Source organism: Nematolebias whitei, chromosome 12 (assembly GCF_014905685.2).
Source record: "Nematolebias whitei isolate Nwh7 chromosome 12, NemWhi1, whole genome shotgun sequence".
Lineage (NCBI taxonomy): Eukaryota > Metazoa > Chordata > Actinopteri > Cyprinodontiformes > Rivulidae > Nematolebias > Nematolebias whitei.
This window is the reverse complement of record NC_056509.1, coordinates 36,172,493-36,195,632: the sequence shown is the minus strand read 5'-3', so window position 1 is coordinate 36,195,632 and position 23,140 is coordinate 36,172,493. Positions and strand designations below refer to the sequence as shown.

At 39.3% G+C, this 23,140-nt stretch overlaps 1 protein-coding gene across 1 annotated transcript in view; it reads left to right on the top strand.

Moving 5' to 3' along the window:
* The window catches only part of foxo3b (forkhead box O3b), a 47,865-nt gene extending 25,847 nt beyond the window's left edge, over positions 1 to 22,018 (top strand). The window contains exons 3-4 of the mRNA XM_037685876.1: positions 15,708 to 17,160; positions 18,519 to 22,018. Coding sequence (XP_037541804.1) covers positions 15,708 to 17,141 — 1,434 coding nt within the window. The 3' untranslated portion in view covers positions 17,142 to 17,160; positions 18,519 to 22,018. The remainder of the gene's footprint in view (positions 1 to 15,707; positions 17,161 to 18,518) is intronic.
* Positions 22,019 to 23,140: the final 1,122 nt, after the last annotated feature.

Here is a 23,140-nt window from a genome sequence, read left to right as displayed (position 1 = left end):
ACACACACACACACACACACACACCCCGTAGAGCAGGATACTTAAGTTCATGTCACTCTTGGGCTCACTTAGACTTGATAACAATGTACAGTATGTTCAGACTCCGCTAATTAAATTCCTCCTGAGTCGCCATGGCGATGAAGTTCACTTCAAGCATGGAGGACAGAAAGGAGGTGTGTGGTGTTTGAATGGAGCCATGGAGGGTGTAAAGATAACAACACTCCCCAGAAAATGGTAATAAATAATGGGCTTAATTCACTTCATGAAAGAAAGAGTTTGTCTTGCAAGTTATGATAATTTTATTTGGGGAAAGATAAATTTAGGAAGATTGTTGGGCTCTTTGGAAGAAAAATATTAAATTTTAGAATCCCCCACAACATCTTGTTATCTATTTTTAATCAAGAGGAAATGCATAAATGTGTAGACTATTAAAAATAAAAAAAAAACTACAAATCTGTCCACTCTTCAGTGAACAGATAGCGAGATAAAGGAGTAAAACTAATATCACATGGCAATGTGCTGTGTGATGCTCTGCATACAACAGGTTTCACCCGCTGTGGTTTACAGCCTTTGTTTAGGGTTCATGTCCTGTTTCCAACCATCACACGCACAGATAACATCAGGGTTTTAATTTCAGTCAGTTTTACTGGAACTTGTATCAGCACTGCAAAACCATGTACATTTTTTTTTTGTTCTTAGGCCTAAAGTTCAAAACATGCAAAGTCTCTGAGCAAACCATGCAAATAAAGCTGACCAACATTTGGAAATGGAAATTCAAACGAGTGTAGAGAAATCCAGGCTTATATAAAGTACTTTGACCCACATACGTATAGGCAATCAAATTTGCACTAACACATGAACCTAAACAGAACAGTGAAGTGGGTCAGAGGGTCACAGAACAAAGTTCTGCTCCAGAAACCAGGATTTCAAAGGTTCCTTTGACTTTGGTTTTACAGGAAGTGATGTAAGAGTGAAAGAAGTAACAAGCGGGCTACGATGAAGGGTTTACAGAAGTATGAGGAGAAACGAGAGTGAACGTTTCTTGATTTTTATTATTTTCAGTCAAAAGTCATGATTTTGGTTTATATTAGAGTTGTTAAGTTTGCTTTAGGGAAACTGCAATGTGGGTTAGCTGAAATGAAGGACTGCACAAAGTAGAAGCAAGCAAGCTGCTGTTTTCTTTCCTTTTGTCTAGAAACAGGAAAACATGTGACCCCTCATGAGGGTTGAGTCTGGAGGGGCTACTGTTGCTGGGGGGAAAACTCATACGTGTGCATATGTGCAGTTGACGTGCGTGTCATTGGGTGTTTGCAAAGGTTAGGCTCTCCCATTGTGCTGAGCCGCACATAAAACACACTCAAAACAAAAAAGATGGCCTGCATGATGAGCAGACACGTGTCAAGGACCTTCCACCACCTCCTTCCTTTTCTCCAGCTGCTCAGCTGGTGTGCAGGCGTAAAAGAGCTGATGCGCCTGGAAATGCTGACATCAGCAGATTATGAAACGCACTAAAACAGAAGTAGTCAGAAATTATACTGCAGATGTAATCAAACAAAAACTTTCCAGTATGAAGGTGTGACGGGTAGATCGGGAAAAACCACAACATTTTATAGGAAATCAAAGACTAAGTTCTTTTGTAAGTAGAGTCAGTGTAGGTTTATACCAGACTATTCATTATAAAACATATATTGTACTGTATTTACTCTTAGCATCAACAGTACCACAACATATAGACACACAAGCTATAAGTAAATGTGTGGATTTTGATATTTGACCAATGTATGTTGATTTATAATGCTGCCTCTACCCCTAACTTTTAGCTCATCATTGGATATTCATCTACATATGTTAAATTGTTCAAGTCAACCCAGTTTAATTTAACTGTCAAAGCTAACTAACCTTAGCTAACACGAAAAAAGCTACATTTCATTTTTACAAGTATCGAGCTAAAACTTGGTTCAATAGTAGATGAGAATCATCTGACACTGTATGTTTTAGTGGTTCCCAACCCTGACCCTTGAGGAACACCATCCTGTATAGTTTCATTGCGTCTCTGCTCCAACACACCTGATTTGAATGAACGGGTAATTAAACGGGCTTCTGCAGAACATGAGGAAGTAATTAAATCACTGAATCAGGTGTGTTGGAGCAGAGAAACAACTAAAACATGCAGGATGGTGTTCCTCAGGGACCAGGGTTGGGAACCATTGTGTTAGGTAGCTGGTTTTTTGCATTTCTTCAAGGAATGCTCCTTTTAAAATTAATGCTTCTATTAATGGCTCTTTCACATTGGTATTATTTCATCTCGTTGTTGACATTGCTCCAGTCACATTGCCATAAATGGTTTTTTTTCTGTTCCTTTTTGCCATCAGATTTGTTAAATATAAATCACATTTTATCACAAATTTGCCATTGCTGCCCTATCACTGTGATTAGCTTTTTTTTTCTACAGTTGAGCAGCCAACTCTCCATATTCCATTAAAGTTGACTTAAAATTAAATCTTTTTTTTTATGATGGTGTAACCTTACTAACTTTTAACCTGGTATCAATCCTAAAACCAAACCACAAATGAGCAAGCAGTAAAATGTATCATGACAAGTTTAAAATCCCATCACATCAATGATTTAGTTTAAAACTAAAATACTCTACAGAATAATATTAGATTTATAACTGGTGCATAATTGTTGCTGCATTACTTTACTCGTTTGATGAGAAATAACAACAACACCAAGTGTTTTGGTGCGTGTACTGTATCTAATTTTAGCACCATTAGAGTAAAGGAGCACGTAAATACCAGCAGGGCCCCAGCATTAATCTGAAGCAGATGTGAACTCCGGTGTTGCACCCAAAACTTCACACATGCCTGCCAGAAACGCCGTGTCACCAGCTCCGAGCGACCTGCTCTTGTGTCCGGTTATTCAGTTGGGCAACATGTTTATGTATGCTATCGCTATAATCTGTCTTCAGGAGATCGCAGCTCGCCTTCAGAGGAGTGGATTGAAGGTTTTAGAGGAAATTGAACTGCAAGCGTTGACAGATAGAAAACGACCCAAACTACAGCCCGTAGGCGTGACTGCTATACCCAGCCCTGAGCCATTAGGCGAACTGTTGTGGAAACACTGAATCAAAGACACAGCAGATACACACACAAAGTGGGAGGAGGACCTGGAAAAAAAAGAATAACCTGCAGGGAAATGTATCACTAGAAAATTTTTGACCCACAAAAACATCTTATTTGTGACGTCCACACAGTCTGAAGATGTGCAGGTTGCATTACAGCGGCATGCAGGACGTGCACGCTTCGCTTTGGGACAACTCAGGACATCCCCACTGGGTTTTATCAGTCTCAGTTCCAGGACACAGTGTCCTTAAAGCTGCGGAGCTACTGAGCCTGCCAAGAACACACACACACATGCACACACACATACGTGCAAGCAGACTGACAACAGAAACATCTCAACGAAAACAAAGAAGACTTCATCAGCGAGAGAGAGAGGGACATATTTGCAAGAGAGTCAAAAAGCTGCTTCCAAAATCAGCAAGAATTTCCTCAACTTTGTGTGTTTGGGTTTTCTAAGTATCCAAGTTGTACCACACCTAAATACTGCACACTCAGATAAACATGCTCATGGGTGGGTCAGGCCTTCTGTCTCATTATATATGCTTCAAAATTTATACAGGACATGCAATAACATCCTGAGAGGCTAATTAAGAACAATGGCTAGGCAGAAATTATTAACAATGCACTGGGACTGTAATACAGACAAGCCGAACTAAGTGGAAGTCTTTAAACAGCTTCAGCACTCTGTAAGTAGATTGTGTATATGACAAAATGTGATTATTAGGACAAAAAAAATTAAACTAAGATGCAAAAAATAAAAAAAAGGTGGACAAACACCATGTAAAAGTAGATAGATTTTATTTAATCATTGTAATACACTATTTTCCCCTTGAGTCTTTGCTCTGACCGTTACATTGGCAGATCCTCAGCAGCTTTATCAGGCTTTGTGGTGGTGTTTTGGTGGCTTGCTGTTTATCCAAATCTTGAACCGTTTCATTATCTGACATGGGCAACTAAAGTGAAAGGAAAGCAGTTCTGCTGTAGGCCATTATCATACTTATCCAGGAACGTGAGCATACTGATGACTGAGATAGACAAAACAATCAAATCCACCTACAAGCTCATCCTGGAGAACCCCAGGCCAGAGAAGATTTAAAATCCTTTCAGCGAATTCTGTCACTGCAGCAAAATCTTACAATGACTGAAAGCCAGAAAAAGGAAGTCATAGAGACTCAAGGCTCATGAGGAACCAGACATCGTTAGAACACACAATACTCCACTGAGGAGTGAATGAAGGTTGAGTAACTATAGGCTGGGGCTGATGCAGAGATGGGACACAGCTGAGCTTAATGAAACAGGGTGCAGGCGTGACTGTACTGACTGATGGTGCAGAGGAAAACACAGAAATCGAACTATAAAGAAATACACGCAACATTAAATCTCAAAGCAAAAAAATGCAACCTGAAAAAACACAAATCGTGATAAATAAAAACATTCAAAACCAGAGACTCAAAACAACAGCAAAGACAAACACAAAATAACGTGAAATGATTGAAAACCACCACAGAGAAACTCATGACAGAAACCTCAGACAACGGATTCAAAACAAATTCCCAGTGAAACTCAGCATTTCGAGTCAACTACAAGAAAGATTTGAATGATTCAAAAGACCCAGAAAATGACTCAAAACAATCATATAAAAACTAAAAACTAGAATCTTAGAAACCAAACTCCACACTCCACTCTGCTTCTTAATATACCTTTACATAACTGCCAGTTTTGTATTGCAGTTCTTATATAGATTTTTGTAGTTACGTTATTTACAAGCACAGTTAGCAGCAGAAGCTAGCTGTAGCCCTTCCAGCAGAATTATTGCAATACATCTTACAAAATATCCATGAAAAGGAATATAGACAGCAGAGTAAAGACTATATAAAAGTACTTTGATGAATTGCTTTGAAATATTTGAGTTGTGCTGCTCAGTTCATCAGTCCACTCAGAGTCAAAGTTAATCTACTACACGTAAGATACTATTTATTCATAAACATTCCACAGAACCATACTTCAGAAAGTTTATACAATTTAAGCCTGAACCTGTGAAACGAGATGAGTTTTGTCAAGATGGGAATCCCTTCTTACATAATCTCTAGGTAAATCAAATTGAAAGCTCCATATTGACTCAAAGGTTCACTAACATTCAAAGCTTCATTTTTTCAGAGGTGTTCCCAACAACAAGGACATATTATAAGAGAAAACATCAGCTGTAGAGGAACTGATGGCTGATAAATTTCCTTCAGTCTACGTAAGACAATGAAATATGTTAGGCATGCTAGGTTGCCTTTTTGTCTCTTTTCAGGGAGCACACGAGACGTTTCCCCGTCACAATGTAAACATGAGCTGAAATGACCCCAATAGCTCGTTTATCTACAAGCACAAATGCACCTTTGCACTTTTGGGAGCGTTTACTGATTGTTTGTGTTTATGTCACAAGTTGTCACCATGGCGCATGCTTCGGTAGGATACAGGTGACCGATCATTGCTGATTAAAACACACTGACCTGGTGCAGCTTTGCAGGGGTGACACGAGTAGCGTGCCTCTGCAGTGACCTGCTCTGATTGGCTGTCGAATGTGGGCTGGGTCAGCCAACTCCCACACATCGAGGCCAGGCCAGCCAATTGGAGAAAACACAGGAGCGCACAAGGAGTCCTTTGAGCATGTGGCCTTACACAACAGGATACACACAGAACCCAGGCAAAGACGGAGAGAGTGGATAAGACACGCAGCTGAAACGACAAATCTCTTGTGATTTAAAAACACTAAGATATTTAAAAAAATGAAAAAAACAAGACCCTTTTTTTCTGCAAGAACTGATATTTTACAGGTCTCAATATGTTAACGGCAAAGTAATAAGCAGAAGAAGGTATAATGGGAGTCTTTCTGGCTAGTTCCAGGTTCACATAAACACAACTTTAACACAACAGAGAGACACCAGGCTGCTGGCTGGAAAACACACTCATGATAGAAGAGAATGGAATGTTCTGTCTTCAGTCCAGAGCTCAGGGCAGCTGGAACCTGGACCGAATGTGTGTTTGTGCGAGTTCCTAAGAGGGTGTGTGTAGGGTCACAGTATAAATAACCGTCCTCTCGCTGCAGTGTTAGCATAGACCAGCCAGCTGGTTTATTTATAAACCAACTTATATGTGTCAAAGACCTGCATGCTGTCCACACCTTTCCTCGATTCTGGGATCACGCTAAGTTGCAGACAGCAGACACGTAAATGTGTAGATTTTACAATATATTTTAGGTTACACTGAATGAACGAACGTTCCACATGACCTTCTGCCGGCACACAATTTAGTTTCCTTTTCCAACGTCTGATCTATTTCTCCGTACCTACATTTTAATGTCTCTATTAGTCTTTTTTTTTTGTATCATGTACTGTACATAAAGTACTGATCTATATATAGCCGTTTCATATTCACAGAGATTTATCTATCACAGTTGTCTAGGCCGATCTTAATTTCTGATTTTAGTAAAGCTCTGATCTACCGAGTCGATCTTTTTTCATCTGATAATTTCAATTACCAGCAAATGAATGTTGTATCTGTTTTTATAGCCTCTGACATTTCTCGAACTTCCTGTAACTTTAGTCTTAAACGCTCTACAGATGTTACAAGAAGCTAGATTTAAGTCGGACTTTCTTCTGAGGGAAGAATAACACGCTATAGCTTGCAAGAGTGAGCCACGTAGCAATAATGCAGTCAAGGACACAAAAAGAAAAAAGAGATTTTTGCTAGATCTACTGCACATTTGTTGAACTTTAAAAACAGATGTATGTATACTTTTAAAATATTTTGAGTGTCAGATCATCGGGTCACCGGTAATGCCAATCAGTTTCAAATCAAACTATTTTAGACACTAGCTGGTTATTTGGTGCATCTCTTGCAACCATCAATGCTAGCAGTGTTTTAGTTCTTCCACAGTTGAGTCGTTGTAGTGTAGCACCTAGTATGTCCTCACAGGCTTTGTGCATGTGCTCTGATCATAAAAATTTACTAACATAACCCTTGCAAATAACACAATCCTGACATGCTGCTACCCTGCCACTCTTTCACTTCCCTCTACAACATACTTTTTTAATAAATAAGGTTTTACATGCTTTGGGACACATTGCATATTTTGAACTAGTATATATAAGAAAACTGAAGGAAGAAGCAGGTAAAAGATAATGCATGGATGGATGAAAAAACATATATTTTTTAAATAAGTTGTTTATTTTGAAGTAAAACAGTGAATTCAGTTTGTTTTAAAAATGTGCCAAACTTATTTGAGTTTATCTTCAGATTGTATTAGAGGTCAGTATGAGTCTAATTTCACATCTAAACTCCTATTTTGCAATTCCCTAACTCTATTCTGTTTAAAAATATTTATATAAATGATTGTCATCAGTAAGTATCTATATGCTTGATAGGCTTATTTTCCTAAAATGTATCATATAAGAGTGACTTGTAGACCATTAAGTTCTGTTTTATATTGCGTAAACTACTTAGATTAAATCATGATCAATTTATGACATTTTTTTTTTTTTTTACATGTTACAGCTTAGGGGGTCTCTTGTTGTTTGGTTTCTTGTAAACAGGCCAAATGATTATAAATGTGAAATAAGAGTTATATAGTCAGCATATAAACTATAGTCTAAAAACACATCAGGTTCAACAAATTTGTTGCTGTCCGACCCTAAAGTTGTCAACCATTTTAATTCCTGTTACATTTTTTGTACAGACTTGGACTTCACAGTATTTTCTGAGCAAACAGTACAGAAATACAGCTTCATCATAGCCATTTGCATCTGGCCTTATCTTAAATCATAAATGACTCTGTGCCAAATGTCTTCTTGACCGAGCAGCAGTCACTGTTGACATTAGACTCAGATTAGTGCAAGTTTATATAATGACCTAAATCTGTGGAATCACACAGACATGCACGCTGCACACACACAATGTACAAAGTATGATGGGTTGTTGGAGGCCTCAGGTCACCGATTGTGTCCAATCACAGCAGTTAAAACAGATGTTTTTTTAAAAGGTGGGGCTAAAACATAATAAGTGAGCTGCAAACTTAAAGCACTTTGACCTTTGACTCAGCCCAGTCTCCAGCTCGGTGACTCTTCAACCCTTTGACACAGCTTTTTCCTGCAGAACAAAGCAAAGAATACAATGTGCCTTCCCGCCTTTCTCCCTCATTTATTTGCAGATCCAGTTAAGACACACGTGTGCGTTTCACTAAGGCACATCATGTTGAGCAGCATAGTGAAGTGAAACTGACCCGGTTCGTTTATTTGAGTTCAGATATGTGCTATAGCAGGGTGATGAAATACACTTGCAACACTGCACACACCCACCCCTTTCTGCACTGCCTGGCTACATAAACCAGTTTCCCTCCACCAATCACTGAAGCTGGAGACGGGACAAATGCAACCAATTAGGAAGCACACTTAAAATCATATGAACCTATCAGAAGGTTCTACCTCTGAATCGCCTTTAGGAGGTTTATTACATTTGCAATATATGCTTTTTTTTTTTCTTTTTTCTTTTATCTAACTCCTCTACAATCTTCTTACAAAAACAGTGTTGATATGGGTACAGCTCTCACATTCAGATTTACATGAATACAAATGAGCTCACTACACACTCTCAAAAATCAGAGGACGAAAAGAAGGAGGGAAAGGGATTCCTTGCATGGTTGCTGACAGTGATTAATTGTTCCCACATGTTGCTGACAGACAAAAAGGTCTATGTTCCTGAGCTCTGCCTGCAGCTGGTCCCCCCCCCCCCCCCCACACACACACACACCACACACACACAACAGGCCTGTCACACAAAGTTCGGCTTTTGTCAGGCTATTTTGTGCAAACTGGCTTCAAACATATCGAGCTGATAACAGGTCTCCTAAAATATGTGATGTTTAAAGTATCCATTCAGTCACATCAGCTGAAAGAGAAAGTTCATCCTATATAAGAACAGATGAATTTGTTTGTACTTGTGATAGGTTATGCTGACATTTGTATTGTGAGCTAGATGCAATGCAAACTGTGGAAAATATTAAAGAAGTAAAAAAGAACTTGATGAATGAATGAGCTCGAAGTGTACTTTAAATTAGTATTTTTGCATCATTTATAAAGAATACTTCTATTATGATAAAAACTATACTGGGGTCAAGTAAAGCAAACGTTTTAAACAGTAACATTCCTGCACAAAATGCTGTTAATCTGTAACAGTTAGATGATTGATTTTACTGGTTTGCTGTTTGGAGTGGTATGGTGGCTCATTTGGTAGAGCTGTTGCCTCTCAGCAAAAAGGTTGCCGGATCAAATCCCAGCCGGGGCCCTTTGCATGTTCTCTCCGTACATGCGTAGGTTTTCTCTGGGTGTTCCGGTTTTCTCCCACAGACCAAAAACATGCATGTTAGGCTGACTGGTAACTCTAAATTGTCCCTAGGTGTGAGTGAGAGAGTGAATGGTTGTTTGTCTCATTTGTCTATGTGGCCCTGTGATGGACTGGAGACCTGTCTAGGGTGTACCCCACCTCACACACAGTGATAACTGGACATGGGCACCAGTGACCATTGTAACCCAAAAAGGAAGAAGCGGGTAAAGATAACGGATGGATGGATGGATGGATGGATGAATGGATGGTTTGTTGTTTGGCAGTTGCCAATTAGGGTTTGTGACATTAGCCTCATTGTGTACATTCACCATACAATACAGCTGTCTTCTGTTCATTCATAATACTTGTATGGACAGAAGACAGCAAGAACCTCAATGTCCTTCGCCTGGATGTGGGTCTCACCATAGAGCCAGGCCTGGGGGGGGGGGGGGGGGCGCTCGTCGGCCAATGGCTGGTGAACAAACCTCTACCCATGGGGCCAGGAATGAGCTCATTGTGTTAGCCTTAAACTGTGATTAGTTCATCTAACCACCTGCTTGATCACCAAATGATTGGACTATTTCAAAACTGAGAAAAACAGAATCCAACGTATCAAACTTTTTAAAATATAAATTCACAATAAAAGCGTGAACCCATTTATATTTATCTGTGTGATAAACATTTCATGTTTGAATCTGAGTTTTAAAAATCAAAGATGAATAATTTAGGACGGTAAAAACAAAATAATGCAGAAGAAGATTGGGCAATAAAGACCCGTTGACAAAATAAACCCCCTAAATTTATGAATTTTCTCTGGACAGAGTCTGCTGCCATCTGTTATAGTGTGTGTGTGTGTGTTTGAGTGTGTTATTTAGCTCCTGTGGCTGCTTAGTAGGAGCTATGAATCAGAGCTGCTGTCTCAGCGTGCTGTTTTTATTAATGGGGCTTTGGGAACTTCGGGAATACCCAAGAGGAGCTCACAGTAGTAGGAATACAGCGTCTCACTCACAACATGATGTAAACACAAAAACCAGTTCAGTTCATGCTTTCAGTGAGGAACAAAACATAAAGTAGATGTGTTTCCTCAGATGCAAAGCTTTGTCTCTGATGAGCGGCTTCTTGAAACAGAAAAAACAAGAAAGGCAAGACTACAGTTCCAAGAAAATTATGTTGAGCTTTATTTATCCCATGTGTTATGTCAACTAAGATAAGATGCAGATATAAGGATTTGGATTTTAGATTTAGGATACAGAACAAAGTAGAATTTCATAAGTACAATACCAAGCAATTATCACAGTCTTGATTTGTTTTATTTATTTGTTAATTTAGACTTGAAGTATTTTGGAGTTTGGAGGAACTGGGTTTCTTCTGGGTGAGATTGACAAATTAACAGCTAGTCCAAGCTGGGCCAAGACTAACATGGATTGCTGTCATCTTTAAAAAAAATAAGAAGTTTTATTTACTGGTTTTCCTTTCCAGTTTGCAAGGGACTACTGATTAGCTAATTAACCTGGTCAAAAGTAACTATTTGTTTTTCCCAAAATTGAGGTTGTTTATGGCGCTATCTAAAACAGGCAAGATACTAATTATTTGTAACATTTCCAAAAAAAACACTCTGTAATATCTAAACTGTCCCTTTAAGAACTGTCCACTAGAGACACAGATTAACATGCCTTTTAAAGGTAGTGTTCATGCTTTTATTTAAATACTGTAAAATACTTGTTTTTAATGTTGGATTTCTCCGGACACTCGGGGGAAATCGTAACCAGATTTGCAGCGTAAAGCTTGTAGGAGGGTCTGCTACTAGTGTTGCTCCTGTCCGTCACACATATTACCCATCCATCTCACACGTTTTACATTTTCCATCTTGCAGTCATCCTCTTTTTTTACTGAGTCAATCTCACTTTCATTGGGCTCTGGATTTTTGTTTTCTTTCCATCACTGACCATATTCTGGGTGTATACGCTGTTTCTTTTTCTTTCTGTTCTGAAATACTCTGCTTGACATTTGAAGGAAACAACCTGGGAACATGGGAAAGCTAAACATTAAACAAGTTGAGGAAGGAAGACAAGATGGCAGGGCTGCAGGAATGAGGGAATGCGGGATGTATAGAGTTGAAAGGATTGATGAAGTGTAAAGTGCTGGCAGGTAAGAGTTTGAAGCAGCTGGAGAATGAAAATCCTTCATTCCCCCTTTCATTCAGCACCATAAGTCTTTTACTTAAAAAAAAAATCTGTCTTCTTACAGATGGAAGCATTTAGCCAGAATATGTGTCCATGCATGTGTTTATTGAGAAGTTTGGTAATGAAACAGCTTTGCGTCATGCTGCCAGAGATGCTGGCAGAGCATAAACACAAGTCCCCCTGGTATTTCTTCATGTCTTACCCCATTGCATAAAACAGACACATACACGCATGGGAATTGTGTATTCAGACGCACACACCATTCATGATTTGATGCAACACTTTATGAATCTCCAGATGCACAAAAGTGGGTACAAATATGTCCCAATTTTGCATTAAAATGTCAAAACATTCAACACAACCATACACTCTGAAAAGGTTGCGAGTTCAGTTTGGAGGTTATTTCTTGCCCTACCAACAAAACATTCAAAGAGGAAATTCAAAACGTCTTTTTTTCCCTCCCTGATTGAACCACTTTTTACCAGAATAACAATCCATACCAAATCATGGGTAAACCGTTGCCCAGAAATAACATGGCTGCTTCGTGGAAAACAACATTATGATTCCCACAAAAGCTCAAAAATGTTGGTTCTTTCTGGTTTGAACTCAGAAATCTGTTCTGTTTGGTAAGGGGGTGAGCAAAAATGTACCTTGAAGGGAAACCGGAGAGGAAAATATTGTGGATGGTGGTTGCGTTGTTTATATGGAAGAATATAGCATTGTGCCGGTGTCCCTCAGGGCCCATAAGAGCTATGCGTTTGTGAAACAACAAAAAAGTGCGGAAGAAGGGAGGGAGTATGGAAAGAAAAGGAAACAGAATTCAAAATAATGAATTCAACATTCATTAGATTGTTGAGCTTAAGAAAAAGAAAGGAAAAACAAAGACGGAAAGCACAGTTAAGTTAAAAAAGCAAATATCCACATCTTAAATATAACAAGCATGCAATGAAAGGTCTGTTTGTCTTAAGTCTCCAGCGTTTGTGTCTCTTTATTATTGTCTCATAAGACGCATATATTGGTGTCCTCTGAAGCAACCAGATGGCAGCAAAATGTGTTTGAGTGGGAGTGTATGTTTGAGATAGGGGTTGCCCAGATGGACATGATGTTATAGATGGATCAAATTTCACAGGATTTTTGAGTGTTAAAAAAAACATTTAACATACTACCTAAAAATGAAACAAAGTTTCATTATGATGGGGTAAATGTAAAAGCATCAGGGTACACAACAATAACCAAACTTGTTATTGCTAAACAGCTCAATTTACTCTCACAAGCATTTTATTTCCTGATACCTAATATTGTTAAAATTACAATTTCAGGTATTTGCGATTGGAAAATTATAATTATGGACTGAATCCTGAATTACAACTTTACATCGCTGTATGCATATCAGCACAATAAATATGGGGGCCAAGATGGGGTAGAGGCAGGGCAGCTGACCCAGCACCCGAAAGCCCTAGGCTCGATCCCCAGTCATTGCACATCTTGTGGTGTCTCTGAGCAGCACACCCCATACCCAATTGCTCTCAGGGCACCCTCAATAGCTGCCCACCACACCACCTGGGGGGAGGGTCAAATACAGAGAGCCAATTTCACCATTGTATGGGAACATACAATGATGACAACACATACACATTATTATTTTTTTTTTTTTGTAATGCTTGCACAAATTTGAATGTTGCAAACCTTGGATCTGTGCACTCCCATTTATATTGCTATGCAAGTGTTTAAAGCCCATCTTATTTTTGCATGTTTTTTCCTCCAAGGAGGCAGACTTTAAAAAAAAATATATGCTTTTAAAATGATCTTGGTCAATAATTTTCAAGTTCTTCAAATTTTTTTATTTGAACTTAGACTTCTTTTTCACTTATTTTCAGTCCAACCATTGCATCTGACTACAACAGTATGTGCTAAGAAAAAATATATAACAAAGAAAGATGACAAGTGCAGGGGAAAAAAACTCCAGCAGAATAATAATATCTGAAAGTCATGTTTTGAAAAACAAGGGAAAATTTTGAGCAAAGACCTGACCAAAGACCTTAGAGATGCAGCATCATTCCTCAGAATGAATAAGTTATTTTGGAAAAAAGACGAAACGTTTCAACAAAGAAGAATCCGTCCAGATGACCTGACTTAACCTTGTTAGACAGCATAGTTCAGTCCTTCATCTACTGTATGCCATGTTTTCAGATAGCTTAACTTCAACTTGCTGCTTTTAAAATACTAAACATAGTTTTAAGTATCAAATATCATGTTTTATTGATGGTTACATTATTGTAAAATGCCTATTTCTTTTACCATTAGAAACTCTTGTTTATTTAACCTTAAATGGTGCCGCATTTGTTAAGAAAATACATTCTCCGTTTGAGTAACAAGGTTGAGTATGTGGGTTTGTTGAGTTGAGTGTGGCTGTGCTCATGAAAACCTTGCTAAAACTTTTTTAGCCAATGCCAAACAACTTACTTTGCTAATAATTTTGGCTGAGCCTCTGGTAGCCCAGGTGCTGATGATAACCAGGTACCTGTTTGGTGCTTGATTGTCACCTGTGAGCAACCAGTGGCAATCTCATATCATCCCATTCTGAGATTGAACTCTGTTCTCCAAGATGACAACACTCACCCCCCACAGAAGGGGATTTATTGAATGGCCAGCCTGTAGTCCTGACATCAACCCCATTAAACTCGCAGGATCAGCTTGAACGTGCTGTTTGTTCCAGAATGACCAGCTCAACCACATTGACTGACTTGCTACAATTTGGTTGAAGAATATGATGTCATCCTTTAAAAATGTGTGACCAAGCTGGTTACACGAGCTGCATATGGTTCTTCTACTTGCCACTGGCATACTATTAACACGTTTTTTTTTTTACAGGCTTCTGTAGTGCCTAAATATTAATGTTAAGATTATTTTGATATGTTTATTTGTTGACATGATGCTGATTAATTTGTTGAGTTTGGGAGTAGTTTTATGCCTGATTGATTCATATGTCAAAGTTAAGTAGCTTTACAACCATCCCTCTGAAAATTATTAATTACTGGACTGAAAATGAGTGAGAAAAAAACATACAGAAGACATTCAAAATGTCTGGAAAACACTTAATGAGACTGTGAAAATGTCTGGCTGCTTAGAAACAAAATATAAAGGAAAGGACGATAACTCAAGACTTTTGCAGAGGACTTTAACTCAAAGGCAAAATCACATCCAAGACGTCTTGTTAATATACAAATAATAATAATATAATATGTAGGATTTTGTGACCATGTGGACAGACAAGAATAATCAGGAAAATTGTTGAGACACAAAAGTTAAATTGTGGTAGCTGAAAGTTATTGTCTAAAAGCCTATTTCTGTGTGGACTATGAACCTGCCCTTCTAGTTTGCCACAAATATCTCGCTGAGAGACACCTTTTTGGTCAGAAAGATTGACCTTGAAATTCTGAGTTACACTGCTAGTGTGGACATTTGCTGTCATAAGATTGTAGAGTAAAAACAACTATCTGAGAACTGTGTGTGTAAATAATGTCAACAGTTGGACACGTTAAACAGGGTTATGTTGCAGTTTGAGACTCTTAATGTGCACATTTGGCTGTGTGTAATAAATGAAACACTCGGTCATTAGTAGAGGCTGTCATGTGCACCAGTTCCTCCACAATGAGCCTTTTGGGCTTTCACAAGAAATCAGAGTTTATCGGCACACACCAGGCAAAACTCACGCCCAAACAACCCATAATCTGACACACAGAGGCTCTTTGTTTGTGTTGTTCATAATTAAAGAGATGCATGATTATAGACCTCTTTTCTCTTTTATAAACACTACACAAAAGCTACAGCAGGGACAATGCTGACATCAGCGTTAAGTGTCACTTCACACAAATATGAGCCTGTCTATATTTTTAGGGGAACAGAAACAGAGTTCTTTTTGCTTTCTTTGTTTGTCTTGTCAATAAAATAAATACTGATGACAGTAATAGTTTGTGGAATTGTTTCAGGTTTTGTTTACATGCTCAGTGAAGGCTTTTTCTGTTTTGTGTTACAGAATTCCATCCGGCACAACCTTTCCCTCCATAGTCGCTTCATCCGTGTCCAGAATGAGGGAACCGGAAAGAGTTCTTGGTGGATGATCAACCCTGAGGGAGGGAAGGGTGGCAAGGCTCCGCGGCGTCGAGCAGTCTCCATGGACAACAGCAACAAGTACACCAAGTCTGCCCGTGGCCGTGCTGCTAAGAAGAAGGCTGCCCTGCAGGCTGCTGCTGCTGCAGCTGGTGATGGTGGTGAGGACAGCCCTTCGGGTCCATCTAAGTGGCCTGGGAGTCCAACATCACGCAGCAGTGAGGAGTTAGATGCCTGGACAGACTTCCGCTCTCGAACCAACTCAAACGCCAGCACACTTAGTGGTCGGCTCTCACCCATTTTGGCCAACCCTGAGTTAGACGAGGTGCCCGACGATGAGCCTCCTCTTTCACCCATGATCTACTCCAGTCCTGGGAAGACGCTATCTCCCGGAAACCCCACAGTTAACGGAAAGGCTGCTCCCACCGAGCTGCCCCGCCTCACAGATTTGGCAGAAACAATGAAATTGACCGATGGAATGACAGAAGATTTGATGGATGATCTACTAGACAACATTAAACTTGCACCAACAGCCTCTAGCCAGACCTCACAGAATGGTCCCTCAGGGTTCAGTTTTGGTTCCAAACCCAATGGCATTGGTTCACCTTCCTCTACGTCCCCTCAATCTTCCAACTCTCCTTCAAATGGTGGAAGTAATAACTATGGTAACTCCATATTTGGCTCCCATACAACAGGCTCCTCTCTGCGTTCGTCTCCCATGCAGACCATCCAGGAGAACAAGCCAACATCCTTCTCCACCATCAGCATGCCCCGCTTTGGAGGTCAAATATTACAAGACTTGCTCAACTCTGACTGTCACAACCACAGTGATGTAATGATGACCCAATCTGACCCACTAATGTCACAGGCAAGTGCAGTGGCTGTCATGTCCCAGAATTCGCGCCGTAATGTTATGGTCCGCAATGATCCGGTAATGACTTTTGGGACCACTGGGGGACTTCAAAGCAGCCATGAGTTGCTGCAAAGTAACAATCATAACCAGAGGTCTGTAAACGGAGACCTGAACTTAGCCAATGAGGCTAACTCACTGGCTAACGCTAAACAGCAGCTCCTGCTCTCACCAGTGGGAGGAAATGGGACTTCCTCAATGCAGATTGATCCCTCAATCTTTTTGAATGGCACAGTCAGCAGCACTGGGGGATGTCAAGATCGTTTCCCCACGGATCTTGACCTGGACATGTTCAACGGCAGCCTGGAGTGTGACATGGATTCTATAATCAGGAATGACCTGATGGATGCAGATGGGCTAGATTTTAATTTTGAGTCTCTGGTCAATATGAACGGAGTTGGCAATTTCACAAATAACAAGCAGACCTCTCAAAGATGGGTTCCTGGCTGAGAAGCAAGGAGCAGTAAAGGTGTGTATGATTCAGTGTTAGTTTTTACAGCAATAAAACATCTAGCATTTGAGCACATCTAGCACTTATCCATTAAGGTTAATTGCAAAAAAAAGTTCTTGCCCAGTTCTGACGCAACTGCATTTTTATTTTTCTATAATTGATAAATGTTAAAAAATATCACTGTTACACCGATTAAGGGTGTGTAATTCAATAGTGTGAATCCAAATCACCACACAATACACAAAAACCTCAGGATGCTTTAAGGCAGAGGTCACCAACAAATTTGCTGACAGACCAGGTTTTTCTACGCATATGGCATCCAACCATTCATTAGTAAATTATCTGTAATTATGACCCTTCTGTTTTATTTTGTTCAGTTTCTGCTGTCATAACTTCACAATATCACTGCTAATTACTGCTCATATCACTATTGCTGATGCTTTTAGCTGCTGGTGTGAAACTATCTTAGCACATAGAAACATAGAAGGCACAGTATAGAGGTGTGCAATGCCAACATGGAGTACTGTGCTTAAAATGCGTGGCAGACTTTTTTTTGTTGTTCTAAATCACACCCCACCACATATCAATCATTTTTGTTCTTCATTTGGCGGCTCAGAGGCTTAATGGAAATGGATTGACTTCAACTCCCCATGCCACCTTGGTACTTGTTTTTATGACTCTGACAGCAAAAAGGTCTCAGGCCTAGGTTGAAGGTGTTTTCTGAAATAAAATAATCCCTGATCACATAATGTGAGCAAGTGAAGTGATTGACAAAGATATTGCTGTTATAAACACTTTCTGGTGAGCTACTGTTGATTTCTGCAATATATGCACTTGATTAACACAAATACTTTGTGGACCAGACTGGGTGACATCACAGGCCAGATTTGGCCCTTGGGCCATCAGTTGACAATTGGTGCTATAAGGCTTGTGAATCTGGAGTCCTTAATCTAACTATGAAAGTCACTGTAAGTTTATCCTGCTACACAGTCAAACACTTTTTTGAAAGTTTATCTAGAACAAACAGCACTAGTTGATAATATATTCATGAACTTAATAAAATAACTACTTTTATAAAGTAAGTTATTACAAAATTGCTCATTGAAAAAATAACCCCTAAGAAAGAAATTGGATAATGAAATTGGAGGTTGATTATGTAAAATTTAATAAAGGAAGAAAGAAGAACGTTTGGAAGATTAAGATCATTAGCTTATAGCTGAACATTTTCTAAAGAGAACATATTGAATTTGGAGCAGTTAGCTCATTTGTGCGTTTCTCGCAGAAATTTTTGGTTTTAGTCCAAAACAAGGTAAGATATTTTTTTCAAGCAGTGTGCATATTTTTTTCATCCCAATGTTATTGTTCTATCTCTACAGGTCTGACCTTTGATGTGGAAGAAAAGATCAGACACACACCATCCTTTTTGCCAAACCAACCATCAGCACAAGGTCAAATCCAAACCCCGTGTTTACAGAAGCAGACTTCCTCTCATGAGCTTTACCTGCGCTCCTACACTGACGAACCGTGAACGAGCTGACAAACAGAGATGCTGCACATAAGCTCTTTAAAGACTCCTTTGCAAAAAAACAACAACAAAGAAAACAACTTAAAGCTATGTCAAACAATCACAGCAAACTCACGTATAGCTTGGAATTATGCAATTTTTCTTTGACAGTCAGTTTCTTGATATCAAAAAGACACTGCACAGAAGGGACAAAACATCAAGCAAGGAAGTAAGAAGAGCATGGTGCAGCTGTTCCCGCTGAAGGCAAAAAAAAAGACAAAAATCAAGAGGTGATGTAGTGTAAATCTGATCCAGTTGTTTCCAGATGTGTTATGTTGAGGGTTAACAAAAAATCCCTCCGCTCTTAGTCGTTTTAATTGTTCTGTGTTTGTTTTTCAAGGGGGTTCTGTTTTATTGTAATTGTTTCTGGATCATAGACGTCTGTACAAACAGAACTGGTGTATTTTGAGTCAAATGAAGAGATGGAAATGGAGGATCCTACTTGCATACACTCATACAGACTAACTGACATTTTTGCAAAACCTCAGAAACTTTGGAAGTAAAAAAAAATAAATAAAACAATCTAAATTTAATGCCATAGACCTACTGTTTTGTTATGCATTGCTTGAATTTAAAGTAACAGCAACATGCATTATTATAATCGCTAATTTCTGCATCTGTGTGTACATTAATGTGTGCACAAAGAAAAGAGGAAAAGATCTTATGTCTGTTTTGGGTTTTAGAGCTTACGGTGAATTCCGTTGAGGTCGTTTATCGCAGCATATGATGTAGCCAAAATGAAAGCCTGTTTGCTAGCGTTGAGAACATTTCCACACCACTACAGGTGCTATATAAACAGTGTTGAATCCTGTCTCGAGAGCAAGATGCAAACTTTCTTGTATGAGCAGTTTTTACAGAAGAAAGCTCAAAGCTAGAGCCATACAGCGCAGCCAGATTGAAGACGGCGTGGGGAGCAGGGTTCTTTTTTTTTTTAGGCTCATTCCTCTCAAAGCCAGTTGTTTCTTGGGTAAAATAAGCTATTTCTGTATATTGCCAAATTTACTTGAAACAGACAGTAGGATTTTCTGGCAGCCAAATCACACGTGTACACACACAAACACATATAGCACACAGGGGGCTTGTTATTCACATATAAAATCACTCAGGGGTGGGGGGACATTGAGGCTTCCCATTTGAAATACTTACATTCAAATGGATTCACACAGAACATTTCTTAATAATAAAACCTAATACTTTGTGCTTGTGAACTTGTAACCTGTGAACTTTTGGTCGTCGAGATGAAGGGATGGAAGGAGGATTAATGTCAGGATTATTAAGTCACGCATGTCTGTTATTTTTTGGGGGTTTCCTGTCATAACTATTTCTCTTCCTATTGTTGGACTTGTGACACAGACACAGCCCCTCATGGACACGCCTGGTGCTCCTGCAGGTGACTTCCTGTATCTCCTGACTTGTGTAGTGTTTCTCTACCAAGTAGATTTCAGCTGAATTAATCTCACAAGGATGTGTAATATCTCACGATGCATACAGCACAGCCGTCTGTATGCATGTCTGTATTTATGCATTATGAATCGTGTGAAGATGCATATGTACTCGCTGTTTGTCCTTATATACTCATGTTAGTACTTGACCCTTGGATTTTTTGTGATACCTCTGTAGTTGAAGAATTATTGAACAAAGTTACACGCTGGGTAAGTGGGAACACTGTTACCAGCGATTTAATTGTCGAACCAGATTTTTTTGTTTGTTTGTTTTAATGGTCACAAGAACCATTGTTGTAGCATCTGGAAGCTCTGGTACCCCCTTTTCTGTTTGGGGTAGTGACATGAAGTGTATTCCCTGCTGTGTATAATAGTGTACAGATTTGTGTATATCATTTTGACACCAAGGCAGAAGAGCGGGTGTGCATGGTTAGCTGGAATGGGCTAATGTGCTATCTGAGGTTTAGTGCATGGGTTAGCAGAACTCCCCCTCAACCCTCCAAATGGTTCCGTCCCATTGCAGACATTGTAATGCAGAGAGGACCAAGTATTTTTATCAGCCAAACACGCTCTCTGTTCTTTTTTGGCAGGAGGAGCTCTTGCACCATCTTGCTCATTTAATGCCCAAATCTTATGAAGAGGCTAGCTTGTTATAAGACAAGCTAGCAGCTAGTCAGTGTGTGGCCAAGACCAAAGTGGAGTGCAGCCATTTTAAAACAACTCCCATCTCATAAACCTCATAGGAATTCATGTGAGCACCATCCCCTGTTAATTTTGCGTTACACTGTTATTGACTTATATTTCTATGGGTTTTTGCAAGTGCAATTGGCCACATCAGCTGTGCAGCCTGGCTGAAATATTTTGATGTTCTTGCTGGAATAACAGTGTAATTTAACAACGAGAACAATGTAAAGGTTCATAAAATAGTGTTTACATGAATTGCTATGATTTTTTGAGTGGTTTTTAGACGTCAGCAGTCCACTTTGAGTAGCCGTTAGCTCGTCAGTCAAGTCAAATTTAAATTTAAATTCTCCAAATTGAGGGCTTTCAAAAAGCTTTCCATAGCAGGTAAGATATTACTTGATCATACATTTTCCACAGAACACTTGAAAAGCTCTGAACCGTGGTTTTAATAGGGTTAATATTCCAAGTGATTCCATATGTGTAGACAGGAAACGTATTCTTGTTTTACATGAACACCCTGGTGCTTTTCAACCAGCTGGTTCGAACATTGATTTAATTTTATTTTTAAAGACGCTGGAATACATCTAAAACTTGCAGAACACTATCATTTGTTTAGGCCAGCTAAGCATTTAAATTCACCCACACTGATTGTATTTAATATTACTTCTGTAGTTACCCTGTGAAGAACACTGAGAAGGTGAATCTTGTGATCGATGTGATCTTTTGTATATAAAGATAAGATTATTGATCCCTGATAAGCTGTGTAGGTTTCACTTGCAGAGAAGTTACATTTTCTATGTTCAGTGTCAAGTGTTTCAGCTCTTCTAGGAGTCACAGTGGTGCTTTTCCTTCAATACCACCACTCTATGCTACTACCTTTGTTCAAGCACAGCTGACCTCCCCTTTACGCCCAACACACACACGCAGCACATCATGTGCTGGCTTAAAGCTAAGAAAAGAGAAAACATCGACATACCACTAGAAACCTTAATGACCTCTTGGACGTTTTGTATTTTTCTCTTGTTAAGAGTCCCAGGCCAGCTCCTTTTCCATACACACCTCTGAACTTTGCCCTTTATTAATCTTACTTCTTCTCAACTCAATGTTAGTGGGTATTTTACCTGTGTATTCCATTTTGAATTGTAATCTAGTTTGTATAAGAAATGGTGCGCATGTAAATAAAGCTTGGTGAAGCTCCACACACACGTGTTTTTGTCTTTTTGTATGTATATAAATCAGGCACAGGAAGTGCTCAAATTTTACAAGAATTGTGGGATTGTCTTCAACTTGCTGTTGATCTTGCATGCTATACATCTGCTGGTAATTCTCAAGTAAGTGTGTGTGTTTAATGCAGTGCATGTTCATGAACAGGCGTAACCTCACACTCCCTGCAGAACATAAATCCTCCTCTCTGTGTCAGTATGGTCGGATCCAAAGAGCAAGAGAACTTTATGTTCTTCTCAAGTTCCTGGAAGGCTTCTTGCACAATATTTGTTTTGTATGAGGCTGCCTTAAACAAGAACAGACGTACAGCTTCAGATACCTGACACTGGGCTGCGTGCTCTTTGCTGCTTTGTAGCAAAATATACTGGGAAGGCAAGTGGGAGGAAGGTTGACCGGATACAAAGACATGTTTGAAATATTCCCCAGACTTCCACACAAGTTATCAACACAGATCATATGCTCTGACAGCATCCCCCACTCCCACACACACACTTTTTCCTTGATAAAAGCCAATAGGCCCCAATAATGAGGCTATTAGAAACTCTTTTTGAGGAATTTTGTGACTGCGAAGTTAATGAAAATTTAAAAAAATCTTTTCATCTTCTAAAGAAATGTCTCTCAAAGCAAGCCGGAGCATCTCATCCAACTGCAGCTGGTGGGAGTGATGAATAGGTCACTGTGAAAAACTAATCGTCCTGAAGAAACAAGATGTTCAGAGCTGGTCTTGCTGTAGTTTGCAGTACAATATGATTTGATGTATTATACCAGTTGACCAGTGTGGCCTTGTTTTATTGACTGGAAAACATACCACAACATTTCTAACAAACAAGAAGTCTTTTTGTTTTTCTTTCTTTCTTTTCTTTTTTTACATTGACAATAGAACTGTTTAGTGCACAACCACTTTTCAGTTTGGGCTGGACTGAAAACTTCTAAACACGCTTTAATTTGTGTTTCTAAACATGCTCTTTCACGACTGAAAAAGTAAGGTCAACACAAAGCTCAAAACCCAAAACCACACTTTGGCAGCAGCTCCCAGTCAGCTGATCATCTTAATGACACAGTATGTGGTCGGGCTGCAGTCACA